A 25,192-nucleotide genomic window follows, 5' to 3' on the forward strand; every position below is an offset into this window, starting at 1 on the left:
CTCCGATCAACTGATAATAATCGCATATACGCTTGATTCACGATTCAGCATCTATTGAAAAAAGATAGAAAGGGGAAACTGTTGTACTGCCGAACGCATTAATGCAATAATATGGTAAGTATAATTTTGAAAGAAGAAAACGTTTGGGTCAGGTAGGGGTGAAAGACCAATTTCAATTTAAGTGAGTTATCACAGTAGGATCAACTGAACTATGCGTCATCATTCTAAAACGTTTTTCCTAAATCAACATTCACACCTTCTAATAAAAATTCTCCTACCTTTGGCCAACTGCGCCGCACGAACAGATATTGTTCTATAACGAAAGGGAAAAAAACATGATTAGCACAAGAGTTTATGTAATTTAGTGAACAATATCAATTATGGATGTCAGAATCCTTTTGGTTGTAAACTTTTGAAATGTGGGTATCTTTCATTTTGTTTCAGATCCATTTTCTCATCATAAATTAACATAGGTAGAATATGAACATAAAAACATCCACTTACCGATGATTCACTACAATGCCAATGATTTTCTAACGCTTCCACCGTCCTGTCCTGTTTGCTTTCAATGGCTGGAAGGATATGCATCAAAATTAAAACGGAATTCCAACGAAGCCGCCAATGTTAAAGCAAATCAAAGATTTCTTCAGCTGGCCGTTCTTATTTTTTAATCAGAAGATTTGTCTCATGATAAATGGTAAGAACAATCATCACAAGGTTCACAGCGTACATTAAGTATATATATGAAACAAAACTTACTTTAAAAACCAACTTCCGTGTATTGAAAATCGGCCCGGAGCACCCAGCACATACAACAATATGTGTATAGGAAAAATGATGCAGGTGGCAGCCTCCAGAACCTTACAAGCAAAAACAGAAAAACACATTTGATCATTTAATAAAAGATGCTAACTAATATCAAATAGCCTACATTACACGCGGAAAACGTTTGTCAGGTAGGGGTGAAAGACCAATTTCAATTTAAGTAAGTTAGTTATCATAGTTGGATCAACTGAACTATGCGTCATCATTTTAAAACGTTTTCGCTAAAATAATATATTTTTTTGCTTAAAACTAAGTAGCTTACCTTCGGCTTACTGCGTCGAATGTTTCTCATATTCGCAGCATACTAGATCCTAGGCATGCTATGCTTGCTGCATCGTGACCCTATTGTAATGAAATTCGAAAACAAGTTTGGCATAAATGGACATGTAAAGTGCGACAAGATGTACAAAATCAAAATGGAATTCAGAATCCTTTTGGTTGTAAACTTTTGAAATGTGGGATTCTTTCAATTAGTTTCAGATCCATTAATTAAAAAATAAATAAACGTTATCAACTTACCCTTCATTCGATACGCTTCCCGTGTGTCGCGTTGCCACATCTGGTCATCTTACTGGCCCACGGGCTGTAATAAACGATGGGCGTAAACATGAAAAAGCTATTCAAATGGAATGATCAAATATGTAGCTAAATCAAAGATTTCTTCAGCTGGCCGTTCTTATATTTTAATCAGAAGATTTGTCTCATAATAAATGGTAAGAACAATCATCACTAGAGAGTAGCATAGATTAAAAATTCCAAAACGTAACTTACCTCAAAATCTAATTAATGTTGATCTCAGTATAATCGACTGCGATTGATCAAGAAAAGATGATTCCATGCTTTGCAGACTATAGATACAGCATACCTTCGAAGAAATGGAGAAGGTATATGATCGTTTAATAAATTAAATAACATCTAAAAATTGACTATCACTCTGCTTTAAACAAGGAAAACGTTTGTCAGGTAGGGGTGAAAGACCAATTTCAATTTAAGTATGTTGGTTATCACAGTTTGATCAACTGAACTATGCGTCATCATTTTTAAACGCTTTCGGTCGATTAACATACACATCTTACAACTAACTATCTTACCTCTGGGCTCTCATTAGCAGAATTCCTACTTCTCCAAGCAATGCATATGATACCAACTATCTGTAGCGGTAAGATAAAATGGACAGATTAGTATAATTGAACAAGTGCTAGAGTATGTTAAGTAAATAAAATCAAAATGGAATTCAGAATCCTTTTGGTTGTAAACTTTTAAAATGTGGGTATCTTTCATTTTGTTTCAGATTCATTTTTTCATCATTAGATAAGAAATCTGATTCTCTAGAACACGTTTTAAGAACATAACCTACCCGCGAGCTTGTACGGAGATTGCGGTTCAATCTGGTTTCCGAAACTTTCCTTGTACGAAAATCCGTGGCACATCGATGTTCTCTTTTGGATTGATCGTACGCCGATGGATGTAACTATTCACCAGCACCTCAAAGCCAACGTCTCGGAACAGCGCCGATACTTCATCCTCAGCGAAATAGTAACTACGCGTACCATCCTGGCGCATATAGAAGTTGTCCGCTATCTTGTGACCCGGCTTGAACCGTAATTGCGCCATGTCGTATCGACCGTAGTCCCGAAACAGAACGACACCTCCCGGTTTCATCAGCCGGTAGATGTTGGACAGCGTGACTCGGAATTTGTCCGGATGAATGGCCGATAGAACGAAAATCAGGGTGGCGATGTCGAGCGAATGTTCCGTAAGTGTACCAAACACCTCGTCCGTGGTGATGTCGCAGGCAAACGCGCTCATGTACCGGTCATCGTAGAGGTTATGTTTCCGCACCAGCTCCACAGCACGTGGCGACAGATCGCAAGCGTAGATGAAGAAATTCCGGTGGCCTTCTTCGATCAGCGGGAAAATCAGGTTTCCCACTCCGCAACCTATTTCCAGAAGAGTTTTCGTGGTGTTCGGTGGTTGGCCGTCGGTCTCCAGCGGAGCATCACCGACCACAGCCGGACACCGGGCCGACAACAGTTCCGTAAATTCGCGCGTGGTCCAGTGACGATCTTTGAAGAAGCGGGTTTCGTTCCGTTTGTAGAACAAATCCCAATGTTTGCGGGCTTCCCGTTCTAGTTTTTGTGCCTGGAAGTCCGTGACCATGCGTTTGTTCTGTTCCTCGAGTTGTACCCGTTCGGCGTCGGTCAGGATCTTGGTGCGGTCGGTCACCAGGTCGCCAAGATTAAACGGCGTTTGCTTGGGAAACTTTTCCGCACCATTTTCTTCTGCCGGAATCCTCGCCATCGTTCACGCGGGAGTTTGGCCGCAATTTCCCGGAGTTGCGATCCCAACTCAACTTCGATTTGAAGGATTTTACACCAAATTACCGCGATTTCCGTACTTTTTTACCGAACCAATTCCACCACGCGCTCCTTCACCCACCCCCCAAGATGCCGAAAAGAGCAATTTTGAGCGAGTTGAGCAAATTTGAGCAATTTTACAGTCATGATCCCGAAACTATGTGCAGTCGGCAAGAAATGGTCTCCGATATAAGTCATTTGCGGGCCATTTTCATACTACAAAACTACTTCACAAAATCAATTTTTACGAGATCATTTTCAGCTGTTAGCTGGAATAATTCAAATTTTAAAAAGTTGCTCACGGATATTAATGCTCTCTTATCGAGCTCAAGGGGAAACCAGAAAAAACTTCAATTGAACGTGTAACCAAGGTTTTTTAACATAAATTTTAAGTCATTTTTTAATTAAAGCATGTTCATTGACTGCAGATAAGTTCAACTTAAAGTTAATGATATTTATATGAAAAATTCATCTGCAGCATTAAACATTCATCCCCAACTTGCCAGTGCTGTCGCTCCATCGTAGACCAAATTTAAATACGCGTTGCCCTCCACCCTCCTAGGCGTAAACCGTGCTCTATGTAAGTTGCTCCCTCCACCTCTATCGTAACCGTTCCCACAGTATCACCGACAGGACCGACATGCCGTTTGTTGGTCTGTCGTGACTCCATCACCACCAACACCTGCAGCAGCAGTAGCAGAAGAAGAGGCGGTTGCCCATGGACTGACCATTTGAATTGAGCTTCTGGCGCGCGCGTCCGTTCGCAACAGAACTGCATCCTGCAGTCAGTAGCTATTTATACCTGAACAAGTGCACTTCAACTTTCAACAGGGCGCGTGAAAGGACGCCATTAGGCCCATAACTCGATAGCTAGCCGATCACTTTTCCGTCAATCGAACTCACCCAACTCGACTCAGAACGATTGGGAGGCGGTTGCTTGCTCCTTTTGTGCGTGTTACTTTAGAAAAAACTTTTGCCACGAAAGTTAGCGCCATGGTACGCAAGTGTTCAACATTTCCCGCCAGTCCTGTAGGTGTGACGTGTGAAGGTGAATGCTGAGCTTCTGGCAGAAAGTGAAATCCACCGGAACGGTTTGTACCAGGAACAACCGACTGTGCTTTCCCTCCATAATATCCACATTTCAAACTGTTCCTTTCGCTCGAGTGCAGGCTGCGCCTATGCAGAGCGAAGGTGTCAGAAACTCCGTTATTGGGAAAGGAGGGGCTTAGAAAACAAAGTTGGACAGGCAAACTTCGGGAACCGTTTCACTGCTGATCATTGCTGATGGATTTTCCGTTACAAGCGTCGTGGCGTGAGGCTGGTGCTTGATTTACGTTGCATGCCGTTAGAAATTTGGCCGGTGTGTGGCGCACTTGTTTTTCACGCCACCATTACGTTTGGGAACTGACGCGTCGACTGAACGGTGTTACTGGTACCAAGGTGAGCATGTTTTTTTGGGTTTTCCCCTCGGGTCTTACTAAGCGTGTGAGGCAGCACGGCGACGAGCTGGCGGATTGATTTTCCCGTGCTAGCAGAGTTAGTGAGCTTTGATGGAATTTGCTGGCAATTTCGTAGGTGGCTCGTCTGTTTGAGTGTCAAGGTTTCGGGGTAAGCTCATACTGGTGGGCGCCACCTTTCCGATCATTCCTTACATGCAACCCTCCCTTAAGACAGGCCCACGCTTAAGGTCTGTGGACGGTGCCACAACAAATGGTTCACTTGCTTGGGCACGGTGAATTGAAAACCACGTTGACAGAGCGCTACCTGCCGATTCGATGCAATGCTGATCCAATTTGCAATGCGGATGAATGTTGATGAAAAATGCAGATAGTGGTGGGTCCGTGTGCACGTCTCTAGGGCCATGGCTTATAGTCCTGCGCTCATCAATAAGCTAAGGTCTGTAGATGGCATGGTCGATTGCGATTGGTTTGGTAATGGCGCGGTAATGGAACTTGCATTACGGAACAGATACAGGCGTACTCTTAAGGGAAAAGGTAGATTATTGTTCCTTGCCCAATTGTATGAGTTATTACAAATATTTGTAAAATTATTTCCATTTTTAAAACTCTCAAATTTAACAATCGTCGAAGCCAACGGAACAACTTCCTTGTCAAGTACAAAATTTATGATATAAATCACTTTACCAACCACCGAGTCATCAGATTAGCTTTCTTTTAAAGTTGCCCACGGTGTGGCATATTCCTTGGAGGTGCTTTTGTAACATAGCGGCCAGCAGCTGGCAATTATGGTCACATTCATAATAGGTAAGCTTCCCCCTTACGAATGACTGTCAGCGTGAGCAGGAGCTGGAAGGGTTATCGATCCAAAACGGAAGGATAACGATTATTGGTGGCCCAGGCGCTCAGCTGTCTGTCTCTGGTTCCGTGCTGGTCAACACTTTGTCGTTTTCCGGTTGTCTGTGGATGGACAGCGACCACGATTATGGATTCATTTGTATGCCATCCATACCCTACGATCAATGGTCAATGGTCCGTGTCACACAAAAACACAGCCACAGACCAGAAGGCATTTTGCGGTACACGGCACAACATTGTCGAAACGGGACAACGCCATGGAACAGCAGATATCGGATGCATTATTACCAATTATCGAGAGCACAGTGTTGCATTGAATAAAGCGCATACCGTAGCATACTCTCGAGCATACCCAACTGCAACGATGCAGTGAACTGTAACGACAACGCATACCGCATTTACCGTTACTCTACGCCGTATTTTGATTGACTAGACTTCCGATTACACGAGCTAAATGAGACTATTAATCGGATCAATATGCCATTCTCTTTCTCTTTCTTACAGTACCGGTTCCTTTGGCGTGTGAGCTCGACAACCTGGCACTGGATATCGGAGCAATTGTGTGCCTCGTGTAATTAGAGCCATAAAGTTTTGCCAGCGGCCCAGGACACGGTGCTCTGTAGGGAGGCATTTTCATGACAGACACTGCACGCGTGGTGTCAGCCATCGCCACAGAACCGGCTACATAGATTAGATGAAACATCCATTACGTGCACGTTTCTGGCCGAATCAATCACATCCAATCTCAGTACAGCGAGTCGAGCGTAAAGAAGTGAAGAAGACAAGAGTGAGATAGTGAGCAGAAAAACATGCTGGCACACGCGGTTGCCCAAGGGCAACCGGTTGCTCGAGAGCGGCAATTCCACCGCAGGACCCACGGCTTGTACTTCCATTCATCGCCACCGAAAGGTAAGTGCTGCGATATCCGGTCGCACCAACCCCCTCCACCCTTTTCGGAGGCGTGGCTCAGTGTTTGCAAACTCAATTGGCTGTGCTTCAGTCACCTTTTGCGCCATTTTCGACGATGGAGGCGCCAGTGATTTATGGTTTGCCGTCGTTTGACACGTGGTCCGAATGGCGCGTGATGCGTGCGTAGCTGTGGGATTTCCAAGTATTGATTGGCAGTGTGAGCTTCATCAAGCAATCGCTTTTTATACAATATATGATTGTAAATTGTGAAAAGTGAAAATATTATTAGAGAAGAGATATGAGATGAAATTATTGTCCTTGCGGTTTCATAGCCAAGATCTATGTGAAGCACAATAAATTTTGCCTATGTTCATATGTGAGAGATATGGAACAGAGAAAGCAAAAGTACAGAAAGCACTTTTCGAATTTTATTTTCTGAACATCTCGCTAATTAATCGTAGTAATTCAGTAGTAGATGCAGATCTTTCTATAATATTCCTCATGTGTTGATGAAAGTGACATTTATTTTTAGTCCAAGTAAAGGCTCGATTAAAAAACATCACGGCTAGACGTATTGTCTAGTCACCAGTAACCTGATTACGCAGCTTTATAGGTCAAACCAACAGGCAAACAAGAACCACAGTTGTCAACTTTGATCTTTGAAAAAAGAGCAAAAATATCCGATTAAATGGCTGTAGCAAGCTGTATTTACACAGCGACAGTGTCTATCGGACCGATCCTAGGCCTAGTGCCACGTGATTAATAATTAATCTGCCACAAAGTAACACTTTGCCGGCTCTCCATTGCAAACACACCGGTATGAACTATTCATCAGTAATTGGTGACCAGAAAGCGAGGCAAAAACTATGTCGCAGCTGGGATAAACTGTGTCAATACACGTATGCTCAAGCGAGGAACCGGATACCGTGCTAGGTGATGATGGCCGACAACAACATGCAAACAGGTCGATGTCTCTTCGTCGCTGCATTCCATTGGCGATGGAACTCTGGTGTCGATGGGAAAGTCCAGCCCTAATGCCATTGACTATATAATCAAGCCGTTCGGGACGAATAGGATATTTTCGTCTCGAAATATGACTTGCTCCGTGTGACATGAAAGGATGTCTAAACAGCCATTGTCACGTCAGTTGAGCTGCTCTAAAGCTCCAAGATCCAAAATAGGTTATTGGCTAGAGGTGAAGCAACGTGGTGTCATCGCACGGAGGAATCCTTCAAAAACTACCCCCTACTATTAAGTTTTGATCCAGTCCTTCAAGATGTACTACGTATCATGTGGCACACTCAGGTCGAGGACAGCCTGCCAGAAACTCACCTGCCCTCAGACGGTTCCATCAACGTTTGACCTTTTACATGTCGTGTCAATCATTTTGATTGCCACGTTTTTGACGTAGGCTAGAGCTTGATTGGGACCGGACTAAAACTCACCTACCTCATCGTGCGTACATCAAGCGTTGTCACTTACTACTTACTACTCCACGGATGATCCCATTTTAAACGAAGGTTAACGAACGAAAATCGTGTGAATTGAGGTCATTTTCGAAGAAGATGGAACGTTGGATTACATGTCACGTTACAGATGGATCGGTGGTGCGTACCATCTTTGTTCTCGGTGCTAAGTTCAGTTGAACAACGATCGTATAGGGGTGATTGACAGTTGCGTGGCTACTTGAGTAATTTTGACCATCTTTGACATTAGAGCGATTTAATTTTTAACTTCTTACTATTACATTTCATTTGTCGGGTAATACCCCTTGAAGCGTTTGAAATTGTATCTCCACCAACCAATCAAGGACCAAGGATCTTCTGCGCGGTACATACATGATTGCTTGCAGTAATTCCTTGTTTCGCCCCTGTTTAGTGAATATATTGTCGTTTATCGATCGGTCGGTTCGTGCATTGAATATTCTTGGCAAACATCGATTTGTCTAGCATTACTAACGCTACATACACACACACACGGCGTGTTTGCACTTCAATCGATAACAATTTATCCTGTCTGTCCCACCGATGGCATCTGCCTTCCCTACCAAGACAAGTTCCTTTCTTGCAACATAATGTTGCGCAAACGGCGTCATAGCCGTAATTCGGAATGTTCTAAAACACGGACCCTTTGGTGATCAGCATTTCATTGTAGTATTGAAGGGATAGCACAAACCTGGTGCAGCTGCATTCTTGGTGCTCGGTCAACAGAGCAATTTGCAAACAGCTCTTGCTGATTGTGCTTTGTTAACTTGAGCCTCAATTATCGTTCCCCCGCGTTTGTTTGACCAAGGTAATGGTTTTTGATTCCCTGTTGAACAGTACATCCAGGGAGTCTTTCTGTAGTAACTGATTAACGCGGGCGTATTAAACACTCGCACGATGTCTTTCTCGCGAACGCAGCATAATCATGCAATTTGGCCTGCTGGAATTTTTGTACCTTTTTCTTCCGTACGTGGAAAGGGTCTTCCAATATCACGCAACCGTGGTTCTGGAAACCTTTTAGCGTTACCTGCAGTCACGCTATGCCAGAGCAAGTTGAAGTGACGACTCTTTGTGCCTTGGTGGTACCCTCGCACCTTCCTAAGGTTACTAGAGGCGCAGACAGACAATAAAAAAAACTCTATCCATGAGTGAGCCCTACAATTGAACAGTAATCGACACGGACAACAAGTTAGCGCAGTGTACGGGCTGGCGTACCATGCTCTCTACTTGTCTCTCTCTCCCTGTTAGCCTTACCGCCAACGCCTCAGGTGGGCGAGAGTACCTAGTCATCTAGCGGTTTCCTAGCAGATGCTTCATGGTGTCATTCACATACAGGGATAGCTTAGGAAAGGAAACTCACACGAATAAATTATATCTTTCGAGTAAATCAATTTCCTATCCAACGCCTCTTACGTATCGAAGGACTATGGGTTCACGTGCCATAGTTTCCTGGCTCAGTACAGACAAACAGTCAAACAGTCAGGCAGTCAGTCGGTCGGGTTGATGAAGATCGATGGTGTAGCAATGCACACCAGACAGCCATTGAGTCAGTCAGTCAGTCAGTTCGCTACTGTCTGTGGTCGGATCGCGACGTGTAGCAACATCGACGTAAAGTACCACCTCCGCTACAACTAGAGGCGCCTGGAAGTCTCCCCAGTTTAGGTGACAATTGGTATCGAACACTGTATAGACGCGTGTGCGTGTGCTATTGTGCTCTTGAACGGGTATTGAAACCATAACTCGAGTTATTGATTGTCTCAAGACATTGCGAACGGCGAAAGGAGTTTTTCACTTTCATCCAGCCTGCTGAAGACCCGCCACTTCCAAGTGGCCTTCGAAACGCGACCCTAGCCTATTACTTTCCCTGGCACGTGTGTGTCATATGGTGGCGGTTCACATGACCCATTTGTTGTTGCTACACTTGCCACCCCGTACCGAGGGGTGATTAAACGGACTCTCCCACCGATACACCTTCCACCGTCGTCTATGCGTGCTGTTCTTCGTTAGTGATCGAGAACTGTGCTTTGCCACGCTGCTTCACCGGTAGGAGCTTCGCGGGCGTGAAGACTTTATTTTCGAATTCATTCCACCGGTGGCTGTGGAAGGTATTGCCACGGACAGCGGCAGTATTCCACTTGTGCTTTTTGACACAGAAATACCGCGGTTTGTAGAGAAGCGAAGGTGAATAGTTTCCTGAATTATTGATGCACAAGAGGGAACTAGGTTGAAGTGCGCTCAATTCTCGGTGAAAAAATCTCGATTGAATTGAGGACAGGCTGAGGCAGTAATTACCAGTTTCATAAAACGTTTTCCATAGACCTTTGCTGCGGCTTTGCTGCGTGGTAAGTGGTGCAATCGTTGCGTTTTTTGCAGAGTCCAAGCGGAACTTCGAACAAATGGTGTTGCTTGGCATCCATTTTAAGTGATCTCTATGGATTCTTGCGTATTTTAGTGGCTTAACCCTCGGTTGGGCACCCGGCGTTTACCCCTTCGTTGGGCACCCGGGTACCCGGGTACCCAGCTCATGTGCATTGCATAGTTAAGTGATTGTTCCGCCGTTTTCATTAGTTTTATGGCAAAAATAGTGCACAAGAACTAATTTAAGGGTCTTGGCAAAGTGTTTTTGTTTCAAAATCAAAACAAAATGCATTAAAAAACAATAAAAACAAGGAACACAATATCATTGTGACCCCTTCATACGGTCATTCTCTATCGAGTACGTCGTAAAGCAAGCATTGAAATCCAAAAGTGATGTTATTTTTCATTAATTGTTTTAATAAAATTAATTATTTCTTCGAATAAAACTGTTTTGCATCGTAAAAGGTTCTTGCATAACCCACACAATTGATACTAGTGATGCTGACCATGGTGACCGATAGAGCATATCGATAGCAAACACTTTCGTCATACCATACCATTTGTACGAATTGATGTTGCAGATGTGATAGGTACATAATTTTTAGTAAGAGAGGAATCCACAATGCGAAATAGTAATTTTGTAAAACATAAGCTGTCATTTTTAAGGTATTCCTCACAAATTTACGAGCAGCTATTCATATCAAGGTACCTTCACGTTTACACAATACATTCGCGCAAAGCTAACAGTGTATGGTAAAGAAGTTCCCGTGTATTTCAAAATGTATTATTTTTTAATCTGTTACTTATTAGATTACCACCGGGCAATCATTTTCTGGCTGATAGACAAGTATTCATGCCAAAGAAGTAGAATATTTGATGCCTTACCCGGGAGAAACAGAATCATCACAATCGATCAGCTACTTGCAATTAGTTTACTTTTTATTGTCGCAGAACTTCACACATATTGGAACTTAGCAAGGAACAATAAGCAACAAAATCTTTTTTTCGTTATCCGCGTTGCCAATTGTTTTGTCACATTCATATAATTTTTAGAAAACATCATGTGAGGTGTGCAAAAGTATTATGAACGGCGACTACTTCATCCGCCGGGGGTAAAATTTCCTAGTTATCTAATTGAAAATTGCAAGAATGTGCAAGTTGTAAGATTAGTTTTTAAAAAAGTTGAAATATAGAGCATTTTTTGGTAAAATGAAATTCACAAATACTGAATCAACTACAGGGTATATGAATCTAAAATCTAAATCGCGGTGGCCTCCACTTCCATCAGAGCTCTCCCTTGCTATATTTGTTTCCGGTGTCAACCGACACCCCGCCTTAAGTGTTTTAAATCAAAATAAGTGTATGATTTACTCATATGCTATGAACATAGCATTGTACAAACCATTTTTAATCAGTATGAGAAATAGTTTATAGGTGAAATTGCACATAAAGGGCTGAATAATGTGTTACTTATTTTTCTCCTATTGCTGGTGTTATAACGCAACAATAATTAAAATTTGAATTTATTTTCATTCAAATATTGTAGTTTACTTATTTAACAATTGATAGACCCGAGTATATTGATAAATGTTGATCAAAAATATTGTTTTGTGTTTATAAACATAGCTCATATGCATAGGCAACGCGCTGGGTACCCGGGTACCCGGGTGCCACTGGGCGTATGTTATTTTTATCGGCCCATAATTACCTTTAAATATTAGTTATCAAAACAATTCCGATGCCAATTCGGCGTGAAATGAGTTGTACTTTGGGGATCCGGAGTTTCGTAAAAAAATATTTACGGGAAGTCATTCATTTTTTCGCTGAAACTTGAAATGGATACCCGGGTACCCGGGTGCCCAACCGAGGGTTAATGGTGGTTTTCATATTGTGGATAAAAAGTAAAGCTGTTTGTGTGATTATTCGAGCCTCTTTTGAGCCTTGGTTCATCGTATTCATTTATCATCCCGCAAAGTAAAAGCATAAAAAGTTACATTTAAGATAGAATATTATGCGTTTGTTCAAGCAAAAAGGATATTTGTTTTGTATTTTTTCGATCTTCGGCGGAGCTTTCGTAGACAATTAAGGCTACTTTCAACTAGAGAGGATGAATTGTTTTGTAATTGAGGTATTTTTTATTCACAAAAATCGTTTTTCTACTTTTTGGGAATATTTTATTTCTACTCTGTATTAATTATGTAAGGAAGAACTCGATTACTACGTCGTGCGTTATTAGCCATGTATATAATTACCTTCTATCTCTTCACGGAACAATCATTTACCGGATAGACGTTTGCTCTGGTAGCAAATCGATATGATATGGCTTTTTAATGATTCTTTTTGGTATCATCGGCTCCTCTGGCAACCCTGAACACTCTTCGAAACGCCAAACCAATCGACCGCCCTTTCGATTGTATTCCAGTATTCCAAATGACCAATCAACTACCGGCAAATGATAACGATTACAGGAGCAGAGACGGTAATGACACAAGCAGACGGTGCCCTGGCTGCACGCTACCGCCTTTTACCAGTTAACCTAATTTCGATTTATCCACCTCGTCGGTCTCTCTATCGCTGTACTATGATCGATAGCTATCAAGCCGTCGAACATACGGATATGGCTGCACCACAAGCAGATGTCCAAGCTGGCCAAAGTGCTGTGGGCCGGCCAAGGGATGCGGCTGCGAACGGAAACCTCGCATCATCCCAAAATGAAGCGGTTTCTTGAGTGTGTTCCTCACGTGATGGTATGTGTGTTTGTAGCGGCGATAAATCAGTCCTTTGCAAAGTCTAATCAATGGTCTACACTTTTCCCAGGGTGTGATTAAGGATATTCACCAGGCCGTGATCGAGAATGATCTGGATACGTTGAAGGAAAAGACAGCGCCGCCAGCTCCACGCGTCATTCTCACCAGCAAGGATGCAAACGGATTGACGCCGTTGCACAAGGCCGCCGGCCTAGCGCACACGCAGATCGTCGAGTACATATTGTCGGTATGGCCTAGCCTGTCATCAGTCGAGGACCACACAGGCAAGACGCCATTGCACTGGGCAGCTAGTGCTAAGAACAACGCACGAAGCTTTAATCTGCTTGTTCAAGCGGGTGCAGACGAGACAGCACTGGACGATGTGAGTATTGAGTATGGTGAAACCAGTGACCGGTCGCCCTTAATTCGAGTCTTCTGTATGCTAACGTACCTCTGGGCAGCGTCACAAACCGGCGGAATACTACAAGAACAAGCCGAGTGACATTGACCGATCATTACTGTCGGTTGTACCGGAAGCACCGCGCATATCGCAACAAGGCTTTCCGGCCTACTTCGACTGGGGCATGTTCACGCTGGAGGAAGATTCTGATGAGGTAGCTTACGGTGTGTTGTAGTCCATCAAGGTGGCATATTCCAACTTCTTATCGCACGCCATGGTTGGCGATCATCTTCTTTTCTTTTTTCGCATTTCCACACCATGTTCTTTTTTACTTTACACGCTTGGATCTGCAGGGTTCGCAAACACGAATGAAGCCGTTTCTTTCGCAGAATAATTTGCTGGATGCTGATCCAGCATCGGGCACTGACGGTGACCACACGTCTGCGAGTGTCGCCAAATCGAAATCCGTGCATAATCTTACCAACGGAGTGCTGACAGATCTGAGTGCCGGTGAGCCGGATAAGGAGAGCACCAATGGAAAGTAAGTCTTAGTAGGTAGGATGGAACGGATGGAATTATGAATAAAATTATTTTCTTTGATTTTTAATGTAATGCAGGGAATCGTCGTTAAATGGCACTAAGAATGGTATAAACGGGGATGGTAGGGAAACTGACCAGATAGAGTCAGGCATAAACGGAGAGCATGAAACAATGCCGACACCGACAACGGCGACCGAGGTAATGAAATTCTAGCAGCACGCGCTTCTTTTTGTCTGGTTTTCATCTTTTTTACTCCATCTCTCCTACTTCTTCTTTTCTACACTCTGTTGTGCAAGTAACGACGGTCTCGAGATGTGAATTAGGATATTATCTGTTATTGGTTTTGCGTTGTTTAGAATCGCTGTTGTTAACAGTTTATCTGGTTAGTCTATTTGCGTGCCTTTTCGTCGTTATCCTGTATTGAGTGAAAGATGTGCTCATATTTCATGATTAATTTTCCTTCTCACGAATAACATTTTCCTAGCTTAAAGTTTACTAATTTACTGTGCTTGCTTAGGTTTAGCTCATGGCTTACAAAGATTCTAAAATTAGTGGAAGAGATGGACGTGCGAACAGTATTGTGCCGGCTTAAATCATTTAGATAGGGCAAATGAGGATTTTTTTTCCAATCTAATCACGATAATAACGAAGAAATACTTAGAACCGTTTAACCAAAAATAAGTAAGAGCCCCTTAATGCGGTAGGAATAGAATCACTTAAGGCTTTTTGGTTGGAGCATTCTTGACTTGATTTGATGCTCAACATAACGTAGAACAACACTGTTGCAGATTTGAGAAGTGATGTTTAGACACAGATAAATGTGCTCAGTAAATATTGTCAGTAGAATAACAAACAGTCCGCGAAATGCGAGTGTACAAAGTAGCATTGATTGTAAGGGCAAGGTTTCAATAATAAATGCACAGCACCTACTCAATGTTAGCAACAATTACATTAAATACAGCCATTCGTCATCCCATGTCAGTAACTAATCATGACCCAAGTCACAACGACAGACAGGCAAGATAAAAAATATTTTTGCTGTTTTGTATGTAGAGTAATATTTCTGACATATATTTTCAATTGCTTGGTTGAGATGAAAACACGTATCGCCGTTAGAAGCTGATATTAATCTGTGTAATCATACAATAGCAAATTGCTCGATATGAGACCAAAAACCAAACAGTACTGGTTCCCGTCTGCAGCTATAGACTGGATAGGTTTATGGCGCCGGCATTGCACCTCTCTGTACAAGATCCTGCGCTCTATACCTCTAAGCTTTAACTCTTTACAGTCCTTATGACACGTCCTTCCTCTTTATATATGTATCTCTTTCTCTCTCTTTTTCTCTCTTTTCTATTTGTCTATTTGTGTGTTCGTGAAACGGGTGTAATGGCCTGGTGTGAACTGTAAATATCGTGTTGCGATATCGTGACGGAATGCCTAGGAACAAACGTGTGTCACTTTGTCTACTCCACAGGACGAGACAGTAGTGGAGCCATTAGAGCAGCCCGAGGACGGCGATTCGATCGTTCTAAAAGGCGAAGAAAGCACGAACGGTGGCGGTGGTCATGATGAGCAGATTGTAAGCGCGGGCACAGAATCGGAAGAGCATAAAGAAGGTGTGGAAGAGGGTGTAGGTGAGAAGCTGGAAGAATTGACCGGTACAGCAGAAGCGACAGCCGGTGATAGCGGCGCAGATGAGCGACAAACAAGTGCACAGTCCATATCAACAGTCAAAAGCTCCATCGCTGGAAGTCGCCAACCCTCAGCTAGAGAAGCTTCTGCGAACGGTACGAATGGATCGGAAGAACTTGACGAAGCTAAGGACAGTATCCATCACGCTGAGACTAATGATGCCTCCCAGGAAGTTGTTGAGGAAGGCGAAGTATCACGGGACAGTTTGGAGCAGGCTCCTTCCGCACTGAAGGACGATGAAATTGATCAGGACAGTCTGGGCAAAGACGGCGAACCGGAAGAGGCAGTTGCGCAGAGCAATGTCTCAGAGCTGGAAGTGGACAACGTTAGCACAAGATCATTATCCGCTCAATCAGTAAAAGAATCAAACCCATCGAGGGCCGCCTCGTCAAAAAGAAACAAATCAACAGCAACGGGCGTGGAACCGAATGAACAGGCTCAGGTTACCAAACCATCATCGGCCAGTAGTGAACAAATGCAAGAGAAACTGTCAGAAGATCAGCCACGATCGGACGAAAGCCACGACGCGATCGATTTACCCCAAGGAGGCTCGAGCGCAAAACAAAGGACTGAACCGTCTAGCGCAAGTGAAGAGCGCACTGGAAGCCACCAGAACGGCCAAACGGAGCCCACAAAAGAATCGTCGAGATCCGCTTCCGGCTCATCGAGTCGTTTGACCTCAGCCAAAGATAAGGAAGCTGGTTCTCAACTGGTTACGTCTCGCACCAGTTCAGCTAAAGCATCTGCTAGATCGTCGGCCTCCTTCGACATCAATCGGCGAGCATCGGTCATCTCAAGTAAATCACACAACGCCGAAAAAAGTACGAGCGGCCGTAAGGACGGCGGCCACGAACAGGACGTCGGTCACGAGGCTGACGATGATTCGGATTCGAACAACATGGACGTGCAAATCGTGAGCTACCGTACGCAGGACGAGGTATAAAGAATGGCGAAGGTTCATTCTGCTTCTTGGGCGACCTTGAATTTGGGGAAACGGATTTGAATTTTGTTGATCTCATTGGCATTCCGCTGCAAATACTGCTGATCGAAGAGCCAGAGAAGAACCCGATTTGCATTTTGTGGATCTGAAAGTCGCATTTGAGTGCTACCACTCGTCGCTGTTGCATTTCACTGATCGTCGTTGGCTCTTTTTTCTACATCGCATCATCATTCTCATCGGTCGTTATGAGTCGTTAACTAACGGAAGAGCATGCATTCCAACGCATAAGCATCTCATTCGGCCACACACGCCAGTAAACCATCCATTTAAGCACGCCTCGTTGTCGCTCGTCCAACTGCCCCACCAGTCCATCCGTGTGATACGTTCGACCTTACTGCGAGCTTCGCTGTAGGCGCCCATTGTGTATAGACTTGGATTTGCACCGTGGAGTAGTGCTGTGTAGGACTTGGAATTGCATTGTAGTGCGCTTTTTAGCTGTAGCCATACGCCTTTTCCTACTGTATCGCCTGTTGTGTTGTGTGTCTTGTGTGAATGTCCGCATTGTCCGCAAAAGACGAAAACGTTGAAACAATCAACAATCGTTAGTGAAGAAGTAGAATAGTAAGAGAAAAAACTATATGTCCTACTAAACACACAACAAGCAAGGAGTGATGAAACATCTAGAGCAAAGTAAACCTTAAAAAAAGTTTTGGATGGAAGAAGAAACACGTTATTAGCTAATTGTATTCTTGTGACCAAGCCGAGTAGAGGGTTTCGAATTCCCAAGATCCGAACCCGTACGATCAGGCGTACATTTTGTGCTACACGGTGTCCATGTTTGTATTCATGTTTGTTTGTCAATGTTTCGATACCTTCTCAAATATAGTACTGAAGCATTTCATGTAGTGTCGTTTTATTGTTCATTACTTTTTTCGTTCGTTTCGAGCTCCCGGATCTTGGTTAGGTGTTTTGGATCGTAGTACTTTGCTTGCTTGCTACTCGTTCCACCCTTACTTGTTGCCCTAGTTCACTCATTACTCTAGCTAACTACTATTCCTCCCGTTTATCTTTCTTGACAGCGGGCTTTTCCAATGTGATGGCTGGGTCACTAACGAGATTTTAACTTTTGTTTTGCTTCTTTTTCTACCACTGCTTGCCCGTTCTCTGCCATCGTTTCTTCGTGTTGAATATTGCCTCGGAATACCAACCTGTTAAACATTGCCGATACCAAGACCGAGAAGGTGTCTAGGGAAGGTTCTGTTGCAAATAGTGTTGACACAGAACCTTTACTGCAGCAAGAATTATCGGAAATGGTGCAGGATGCAAGTGAGCCTATGGAAACAACGGAATCACAGCAGATCAACCGGACGCAACCGGAGAGCCCTAGCCAAGCGCTTGAAATCGAGGGCCGAGTACAGGGTGAAGCGGACAACGGGCAGCTGCAGTCGCAAAACCAGCGGCTGGTACGAGAAGAGCTAGAGCAGCGCCTGAATGTAATCATTTTCTGATTTTTTCTGCCATGCGTGTGATTGTGTGTGTGCTATTGACTGCTGTATATTATCTGCATGAGCAATGCATGTTGCACAATGCTTCGAGTGTGTTTCGATGTTTCGTATGTTGTGTTTGCATGTCGTGGAACTGCTTACATTTTTTGCATACATTATATGGAAAACAGCACTTAGGCAGTACGGCTGCTACACGTAGAGGAACATATATGAGATTTAGCCTGTCTATTTGAATCGTACGGTATTTAAGGATTCGAATGCGAAATTAAAGGCTTGTAGCATAAGCCAACCACCATCTTGCTCAGAATACTATTACTCTGCGCTACACGGCTGTTTTCTTTACGCGCTTTAAAAGGATTCTTCTCCATTTTCCGTATCAATTACAGACAGAAAAGTCGGTACAGGATGCTATCGCGACGGCCGATTTGGAGCAGCTGGCAGTGATCGTACTGGAAGGCAAGGGTAAAACGTTGATTGGACGAACGTCTGAACAAAGCGAGATTCAAGCGTTTCTAGATAATGTACCAGCATACATGGTAAGCACCCAACGTGTCTAGCTTTTCTATCCATCCTAGATAACGAGGTCAAATGTTTGCTTGATAAACAATCGTAGTGCGAGGACACTTATAAAACCATTATGCGAGGGCATTCAATGTCGCTTCGTTACGATTGACAATACCGTGCTCCATGTGTCCGTTTGTTTGAGCATCAATCAAAGCATGAAAGTTGCATCGATTTACTTTCTCTCATTACCATCCGCAGCCTGATTTAACTAATTCCATCCACACTATCTATATTCTATCTCTGGCAAACGAAACCAATCTAAAAAGGGGAAAATTCGACGCGTACATCTGGCGGCACGTGAAGGTAACCTGCGTGATTTACAATCTGCCCTGGACAGACGTAAATTTGCCACGGCTAAGGATGAAGTGTCACCGCACGGAGCAACGCCCTTGCATGTGGCCACCGTTTTTGGACACGCAGGTAAGCCATCATTACGGCAGCAATATGATGTCCTCTAAGGCGGGTTTTCGGCTAAACATCATTCATCATCTATTCAACGAGACACTAGAAAAATCCCAAATCGTTGGATTGCCCTTAATGACTGCTTCGGTAGTGAGTGTGGATAGGAGGTTTCCATAGCCGACACACGGCCTTGCATATGAAAGAAAGCAATGAGGGCCGGTTCGATTGAATATCGATTTCCTCGATCCATTGTTTTCACTAACGACCAACGGAGTGGCGCAACGTAGGGCATCGTCTTCACGCAACGATGCATTGTTAATGGGAACACCACGATTGGCGGAAAGGGAAACTCAACGTGTAAAGGGTAGCATGGCCACTGCACTGGCGCTCTAAAGTGCGTGAGGAGTGTGTCTTCATTTCTGTTCAATCGCTGCTACCGTACGGATGGCGCATCAATCGCAGGATCTTCGCGAACCAACGGTCGACATTAACGGTTCGATCCTCACCCTTTCACTTGGCTGCTGTGATTGTGCTAGCGTTGCATTAGATATAGAAATTAGAAGTAGGCGGGTCCGACATGACTCACTAATTGTCCGTTTATTTGTTTCGTTTCACTTTTCCTTACAGGAATCGTGCGCTACCTCGCGGGACGCTTTCCGGAAACGCTGAGTGCAACCGATGACGATGGCCGTACACCATTGCACTATGCCGCCACGCTGAAGGACAACGGTCACTTCTACAACCTGCTTACCCATCTCGGTGCCAATCCGAAGGTGGAGGATAATGTGAGTAATCAACAACACCGAGCTCTCCGGCGGTCCAGCACATTCGCTGAATCTTTGATAGGCATTGCGATTTACCAGTTACCTGGCACCTCCATCGACGATGCGACACTGGTAGCAATGTCGAGATCGATAGTGGTCTAAAATGAAAGTATTAAAAATGCACCTTCAAGGCTAATTGACCGATCGGCAACTAAGGGACAGCTCGTCACGCGCTGTACCGAAGCGATTGTTACCCGGGGACGTTCAGAGTTCTTCTATTTGGTAACGTTACACTCGTTTCATTCTATTCCGACCAGCTCAACCATTCGGCCGAATACTACTTGGGTCACGTGCAGTCACAGGGCATCCTGTCCCATCGGCAACTGTTACGCGACTATGGTGCCAAGGAGGAGCTCGCTGAGGAGATGTTAAACGATCAAGGTATGTGTAGCGGCTGCCCGAGGCACAACGGATTTTGTTCGTTCAGGGGTTTTTTTTTGTGGTAACACGATTCCGTTCCGTTTCGTGTGTTTTGTTTTGCACTCAATTCTAAGGAGATTTTGCGATCTTCTTGGGCCATTTACTATCGCCAAGGAAGAGAGCTACCGTAGGTAGAGTGCAAGGATGGTGAACGGATCTATTTCAACGTCATTGGAGTGATTTTGCTTTTTGATCATCCACACATCTTTCGTTTATCATTACATTTATTTGAACTGTCCTGATTATCTTGTATACTTAAATGGTTTTTGAGTTCTTCCGGAAGCCCTAAACATGCAATGGGTAATCTTCTCGTTTCACACAAAACATCTTTTGAAGGCAGTTTGTGTGAGAACGGAGAGCTAGAGGGAATGAGTGTAGTTTGAGCATGAATACGAAACACGTCTTCAATGTAATGTTTGCAAAATGATTTGGCATATCCGGTTTTACCATACCTTATCGCCTCCCAAACCCTTACCTTCCACAATGCACACGGTGGAACAGTGCCGGATGATTTACACAGTGCCCGACGTCCGCTGGATGACGCCGACACGCTTACCACACTCGAACGCTGCTTCAAGATAATCCACGAACCGATCGACGACCTGGTGCGTGCGGTTGGATTGCCAACCAACAGCGTGCCCGGCAGTGCATCGTCGCTCCGTATCCTGATCACCTCCTATCTGGCCCGCTTTCTCAAGCGCAGCGTGTTCGATAAGATCAAGAAGCGCCAAACGCGACTCGATCACAATCTGTTCGACCTGATTTGGCCGGCAATGAAGAAGGCTACCAAGGAGCGTCGATTGGATGAGGATCTCAACGTCGGCATCGTCTTGCCGGATTATGATGTGTTCGTCGTGTTTCAGGAGTTTCTCGTTCCGCTGATAAAGGATATGCACTGCATGGAGCTTACGCAACCGCTCATGCCGCATCCGGTGATGCAGTATTTCCCGCGGTACGCAGTCGATGAGCGCCAGGAGGGTGGGCCCGGTGACACGAGCAATGGTAACATTTTGCGCGAGAACCCCGACAGTGTACGGTTGAACCTGGACACTTCCGGCAAGTACATTACCGGGTGCGTGATCGAGTGTAGCCGCAACCTGGATGCGTTCGAGTTTCCGCTTAACCTGGGCATCGCGCAGCTCGAGCAGGTCGAACGGCTCATCACAGCCAAGGTGCTCTCGATGGACTTTGTGCGGGCGACGGGCGAGACAGAGCTTGGCATTTACTACAGTATGAACGAGGTGCTGGAGAACCCGTCGGAGGTGCGGACGGTGCTGGCAACGACAGGGCTGCTGATACCGCTGTTGGACCACACCGATCCGTACCAGACGGCGGAATCGATAGCTATCAATGGGCGTTACTGGCCGTACGGTCGCGGTGTGTACGTTAGCCTCGAGGGCAATCTGGTCGTGTGGGTTAACGCACAGGATCATCTACGGCTGCTGTGCTGCACCGACAGCAAGGATTCGGCCGCCATCGGTACCGTCTACTCGAAGGTTGGCCGTGCTATGCAGTATCTAGAGGAGCGGATCCAGTTCAAGCACAGCTACTTCCTCGGGCATCTTATCTCACGGCCCTCCTTTCTCGGGACGGGACTCAAGTTTACGCTGACGCTCGCACTGGCCCATCTTTGCAAGGAGCGAGAGAACCTGCGCCACCTATGCGTTGCCCGCGGACTCCACCTCATCACGGACGTGGATGGTCAACCGTCGGTGCGGATGTGTAACATGCGTAGCCTGGCCCAAACCGAGTGGCAGTTGTTCCAGGATTTTAGCGGTGCCATCACCAACATAGTGGCGCTCGAGAAGGAAATGTCGATGTCGAATTCGCTGCACATTGCCGCCACCCTGTTGCGCATCTTTCGTAAGAAAAAGCACAGTCTAGGGGCGGATAGTCCGGTGGTGCAAAGTAGATAAACACCGCTTAACGCTCACTGCAACACCATGATGCAGCATGCGATTACCCCGAGCCACTACAACCAAGCAGGCTCGGAGCAGCCATTCCTTTTTCATTTAGTGCAACTAGTGCCTCGTAGAGTACCGCGGTCCACGTCGCGTCGGTGGGCTATCGCTACTACGGAGCTTTGTGGTAGTGGCTATGGCATTGTTTGTAGAACAAGCATAAGGAGATGTAGGTTTAAAGAAGGTACTTTTAGTATTTGTTGTTCTGATGTCTTTCCTATACAAGATCTTATTGAGGAGAGAAAAATAGAAAAGACGATAGATAGAGGAAGAGATAGACAGAGAGAAAAAGAGAGAGAGAGAGAAAAGAGAGAGAGAGAAAGAGAGAGAGAGAGAGAGAGAGAGAGAGAGAGAGAGCGCCAGACAGACAGAAGCATCTTAGAACTGTATTGAATTGGATTGCAAAAGGCTGGAAACACCATTAATGCGGGTTAGTAGTCAAACAAAGATTTTCACGATGATTTGTTGTCGCCTGTTGCTGTTCAAGCCACCTCTTTCTTTCTTCCGTTATCGGTGTTACTATTTGTGTGCGTGTGAAAATTGCTGGACAACCGTTTTCTGTGTGGACTATTTGTCTAAGCTAACACAAGAGAATAATGCCCTTTGCTAGCTAGTAGAATGATGAACCAATAATGATACAGAAATCATTCGCTCATCTTCATCGTAGCTACTCCTTTTCTAGTAAAGCTTCCTATTTTATCCATCTCTCTATCATTATCTCTCTCTCTCTCTCTCTCTCTCTCTCTCTCTCTTGCTCACACTATTTGTCTCTTTTAATCTTGCCTAAAATTGTCTTGGCTCTGGCTAGTATTTGCGCTGTTTAGTTATGCGACTACGATGATACAGGACGATCATAAGCATTCTTTCGGCAACACAACGGCCGCAATACATTTCATGCCATTACTTGTCTTATGATTTGCGCTTTAAAACTGTATCATTCCAGACTGTTAAAGGTAGCTACAATTTATTTATGTTTCATCGTTTTTGAAATTAAATTTGTATATCCTTCGATTGGTGTTGTTAATGGGCGTTACAATTTTTTGATCGCGAAGTAGATCGGAGTTTTACTGCAACCGATTGTTTTGTATCTTTTTTCAGAATTTGGTGATCAGCAGGTAGAAATACCCTTGTTCCGTACCGAGGAAGGCCGATATCTGGCAACTTGTACGTATAGCTTCATTTTTAATTTGCCAAGATTATACCGACAGTTTTTTTTTCACTTTCGCCCCATTAGCTCTAGGTGACCCGCTGATTAAAGGACTAACGGAGGTTGCTAACAAGCGACCACCAGATCCAATCATCTATCTGGCAAACTATCTTTACAACTTTGCGAACCAAAAGACCAAAATAGGCGCCACGCAGTTGGGCAACGACACCAACAATAATCTCATCGAAGGTAGCGTAAAGCAGGCAGCGGAAAAGGAGGTGGAAAGCTCGGTGAAGCGTGCCCCATCACCACCGACCACGATGGAGCCGGCCGTGAGGGATGAGAAACCACCCTCTCCCGAGGACTCGGACGAAAATTTGGGGCCGTCGGATGACCGGGTAGGTGAACATCATCAAATCAATCAAGACATAATAATCAAGTAATCATTTCTACTCATCGTCAGGACGAGCATGGTCAAAGTATGCTCCACTTTGCCTGCGCCCGATCGCACGGTCGTAATGCGTTGATTCAATTAATCGAGGAGTCCGGTATCAACATAACTTTCCGGGACGAGCTGTACCGTACGGCCCGAGATGTCGCGTTGCAGGCAACGCAACCAGATAATGCGAGAGAAATCGATCGTTACGTAGTCGCGTTGGCAGCTAAGGGTGATCTAGAGACACTCAACGGTATGCTGCTGGATGGCTACGATCATATTGTTGATGTTGTTGCCTCGGATGGAACAACAATATTGGAAGTGGCCAAATCACGCGGTAATCCTGATGTTGTGCGCTTTTTCGAAACGGCCCGGGCATTCGAGGTTAGCGTTATTATGACCGAAAATGGAACTGAATTCGTCTTACGCATCTTTTGCTTGTCGTTTTGCAGGAAAATCGTGAAAACCTTCTGGGTGCGATTCGCGAAAAGAATTTGGAAACCGTCGTTAAGCTCACCAAGGGGTCGGATGGAGTCAAGCTTGTCCGGGCAAAGAACTATTACGGTAAATTGTATTTAAATCGTAAAAGTAAAAGAGTGCATTTTAAACAACGTTTCGATGTCGCTTCCACAGGACGCAACGCAGTTCATATAGCAATTCTGATGGAGAACGAGGATATCGTGGACTATCTGGGGTCCAACTTCAGTGCTGCTCTGAAGATTGGTGATAATGTAAGAGATAGCAGACGGAGTATCTTGGGAAATGATAACATGTGGCATTGAATATTCCAGTTACAGCGAACTCCTCTGCACTATGCCATGGGTGTAAGCAGCGTGGAAGCGATTAGCCGGATTTTGATTAAGAATGGGGCAAAGCGTGTCGTGAAGGATTTAAAGGGCCGCCAACCAAGCTATTACTTTATGAACAAGGCGGACATTCTTCGTTTGCAGGAGGAGGAAAAGGAGTAAGATTCCCTGCTGGCTGACGACAACTACCGGGGGAACTAGAACCCGATAAAAATTCAAATGATTGTGCCTAGAAAATTAGAATCTCTATCTCAAAATCGTGTATAGATGAGCATTTCATTAGATGGTTGTAATAAATGAGGTATTTATTAAAATAAGGTGCCTATTCCCCCCCCGCGTTCATTTGAGTTCATTATCGCCTAAAAAATATCGTTTTCGCCTCGGGGTTGATTTCGTTTTCGCCTTTTCGCCTCGAGGTAGATTTCGTTTTCGCCTCGGGGAAGATTTCGTTTTTATGGTTTTTGTTCGGGGAAAAAATAGACGAACCTCAACAAACCGTTGAACAAATTCGACCAATTTGAGCTACGAAATTGATAAATCTGAGCTATAATCTGAGC

General features: G+C 44.5%; 2 protein-coding genes and 3 non-coding genes across 5 annotated transcripts in view; 1 reads left to right on the forward strand and 4 right to left on the reverse strand.

The window, feature by feature from the left end:
• Positions 1-3,267, reverse strand: part of LOC125948093 (tRNA N(3)-methylcytidine methyltransferase METTL6) — a 3,322-nt gene extending 55 nt beyond the window's left edge. The window contains exons 1-9 of the mRNA XM_049673784.1: positions 2,183-3,267; positions 1,917-1,976; positions 1,597-1,690; positions 1,345-1,408; positions 1,088-1,167; positions 760-860; positions 505-572; positions 279-313; positions 1-51 (exon numbers count right to left, since the gene is read on the reverse strand). The exon at positions 1-51 is cut by the window's left edge and continues 55 nt beyond it. Of these exons, the coding sequence (XP_049529741.1) occupies positions 2,209-3,126 (918 nt within the window). The 5' untranslated portion in view covers positions 3,127-3,267 and the 3' untranslated portion in view covers positions 1-51; positions 279-313; positions 505-572; ... (4 more) ...; positions 1,917-1,976; positions 2,183-2,208. The remainder of the gene's footprint in view (positions 52-278; positions 314-504; positions 573-759; positions 861-1,087; positions 1,168-1,344; positions 1,409-1,596; positions 1,691-1,916; positions 1,977-2,182) is intronic.
• On the reverse strand, positions 138-235 carry LOC125952984 (small nucleolar RNA snR60/Z15/Z230/Z193/J17). The gene has a single exon (XR_007468904.1). It is a non-coding gene; the product is annotated as a small nucleolar RNA snR60/Z15/Z230/Z193/J17 (small nucleolar RNA).
• On the reverse strand, positions 944-1,043 carry LOC125952983 (small nucleolar RNA snR60/Z15/Z230/Z193/J17). Its single transcript, XR_007468903.1, has one exon. It is a non-coding gene; the product is annotated as a small nucleolar RNA snR60/Z15/Z230/Z193/J17 (small nucleolar RNA).
• LOC125952982 (small nucleolar RNA snR60/Z15/Z230/Z193/J17) lies at positions 1,776-1,875 on the reverse strand. Its single transcript, XR_007468902.1, has one exon. It is a non-coding gene; the product is annotated as a small nucleolar RNA snR60/Z15/Z230/Z193/J17 (small nucleolar RNA).
• Positions 3,268-6,306: 3,039 nt separating the features above from the next.
• Positions 6,307-24,903, forward strand: LOC125959547 (uncharacterized). The gene is made up of 20 exons (XM_049692371.1): positions 6,307-6,406; positions 12,671-12,728; positions 12,836-12,995; positions 13,066-13,377; positions 13,457-13,609; positions 13,749-13,936; positions 14,013-14,133; positions 15,413-16,567; positions 17,866-18,063; positions 18,462-18,611; positions 18,906-19,059; positions 19,669-19,826; positions 20,123-20,246; positions 20,787-22,148; positions 23,345-23,410; positions 23,481-23,791; positions 23,857-24,213; positions 24,282-24,393; positions 24,463-24,560; positions 24,621-24,903. The coding sequence occupies exons 1-20, from the start codon at positions 6,307-6,309 to the stop codon at positions 24,795-24,797; spliced, it is 5,514 nt and encodes a 1,837-aa protein (XP_049548328.1). The 3' UTR covers positions 24,798-24,903.
• Positions 24,904-25,192: the final 289 nt, after the last annotated feature.

The sequence above is a fragment of the Anopheles darlingi genome, chromosome 2, assembly GCF_943734745.1.
Source record: "Anopheles darlingi chromosome 2, idAnoDarlMG_H_01, whole genome shotgun sequence".
Lineage (NCBI taxonomy): Eukaryota > Metazoa > Arthropoda > Insecta > Diptera > Culicidae > Anopheles > Anopheles darlingi.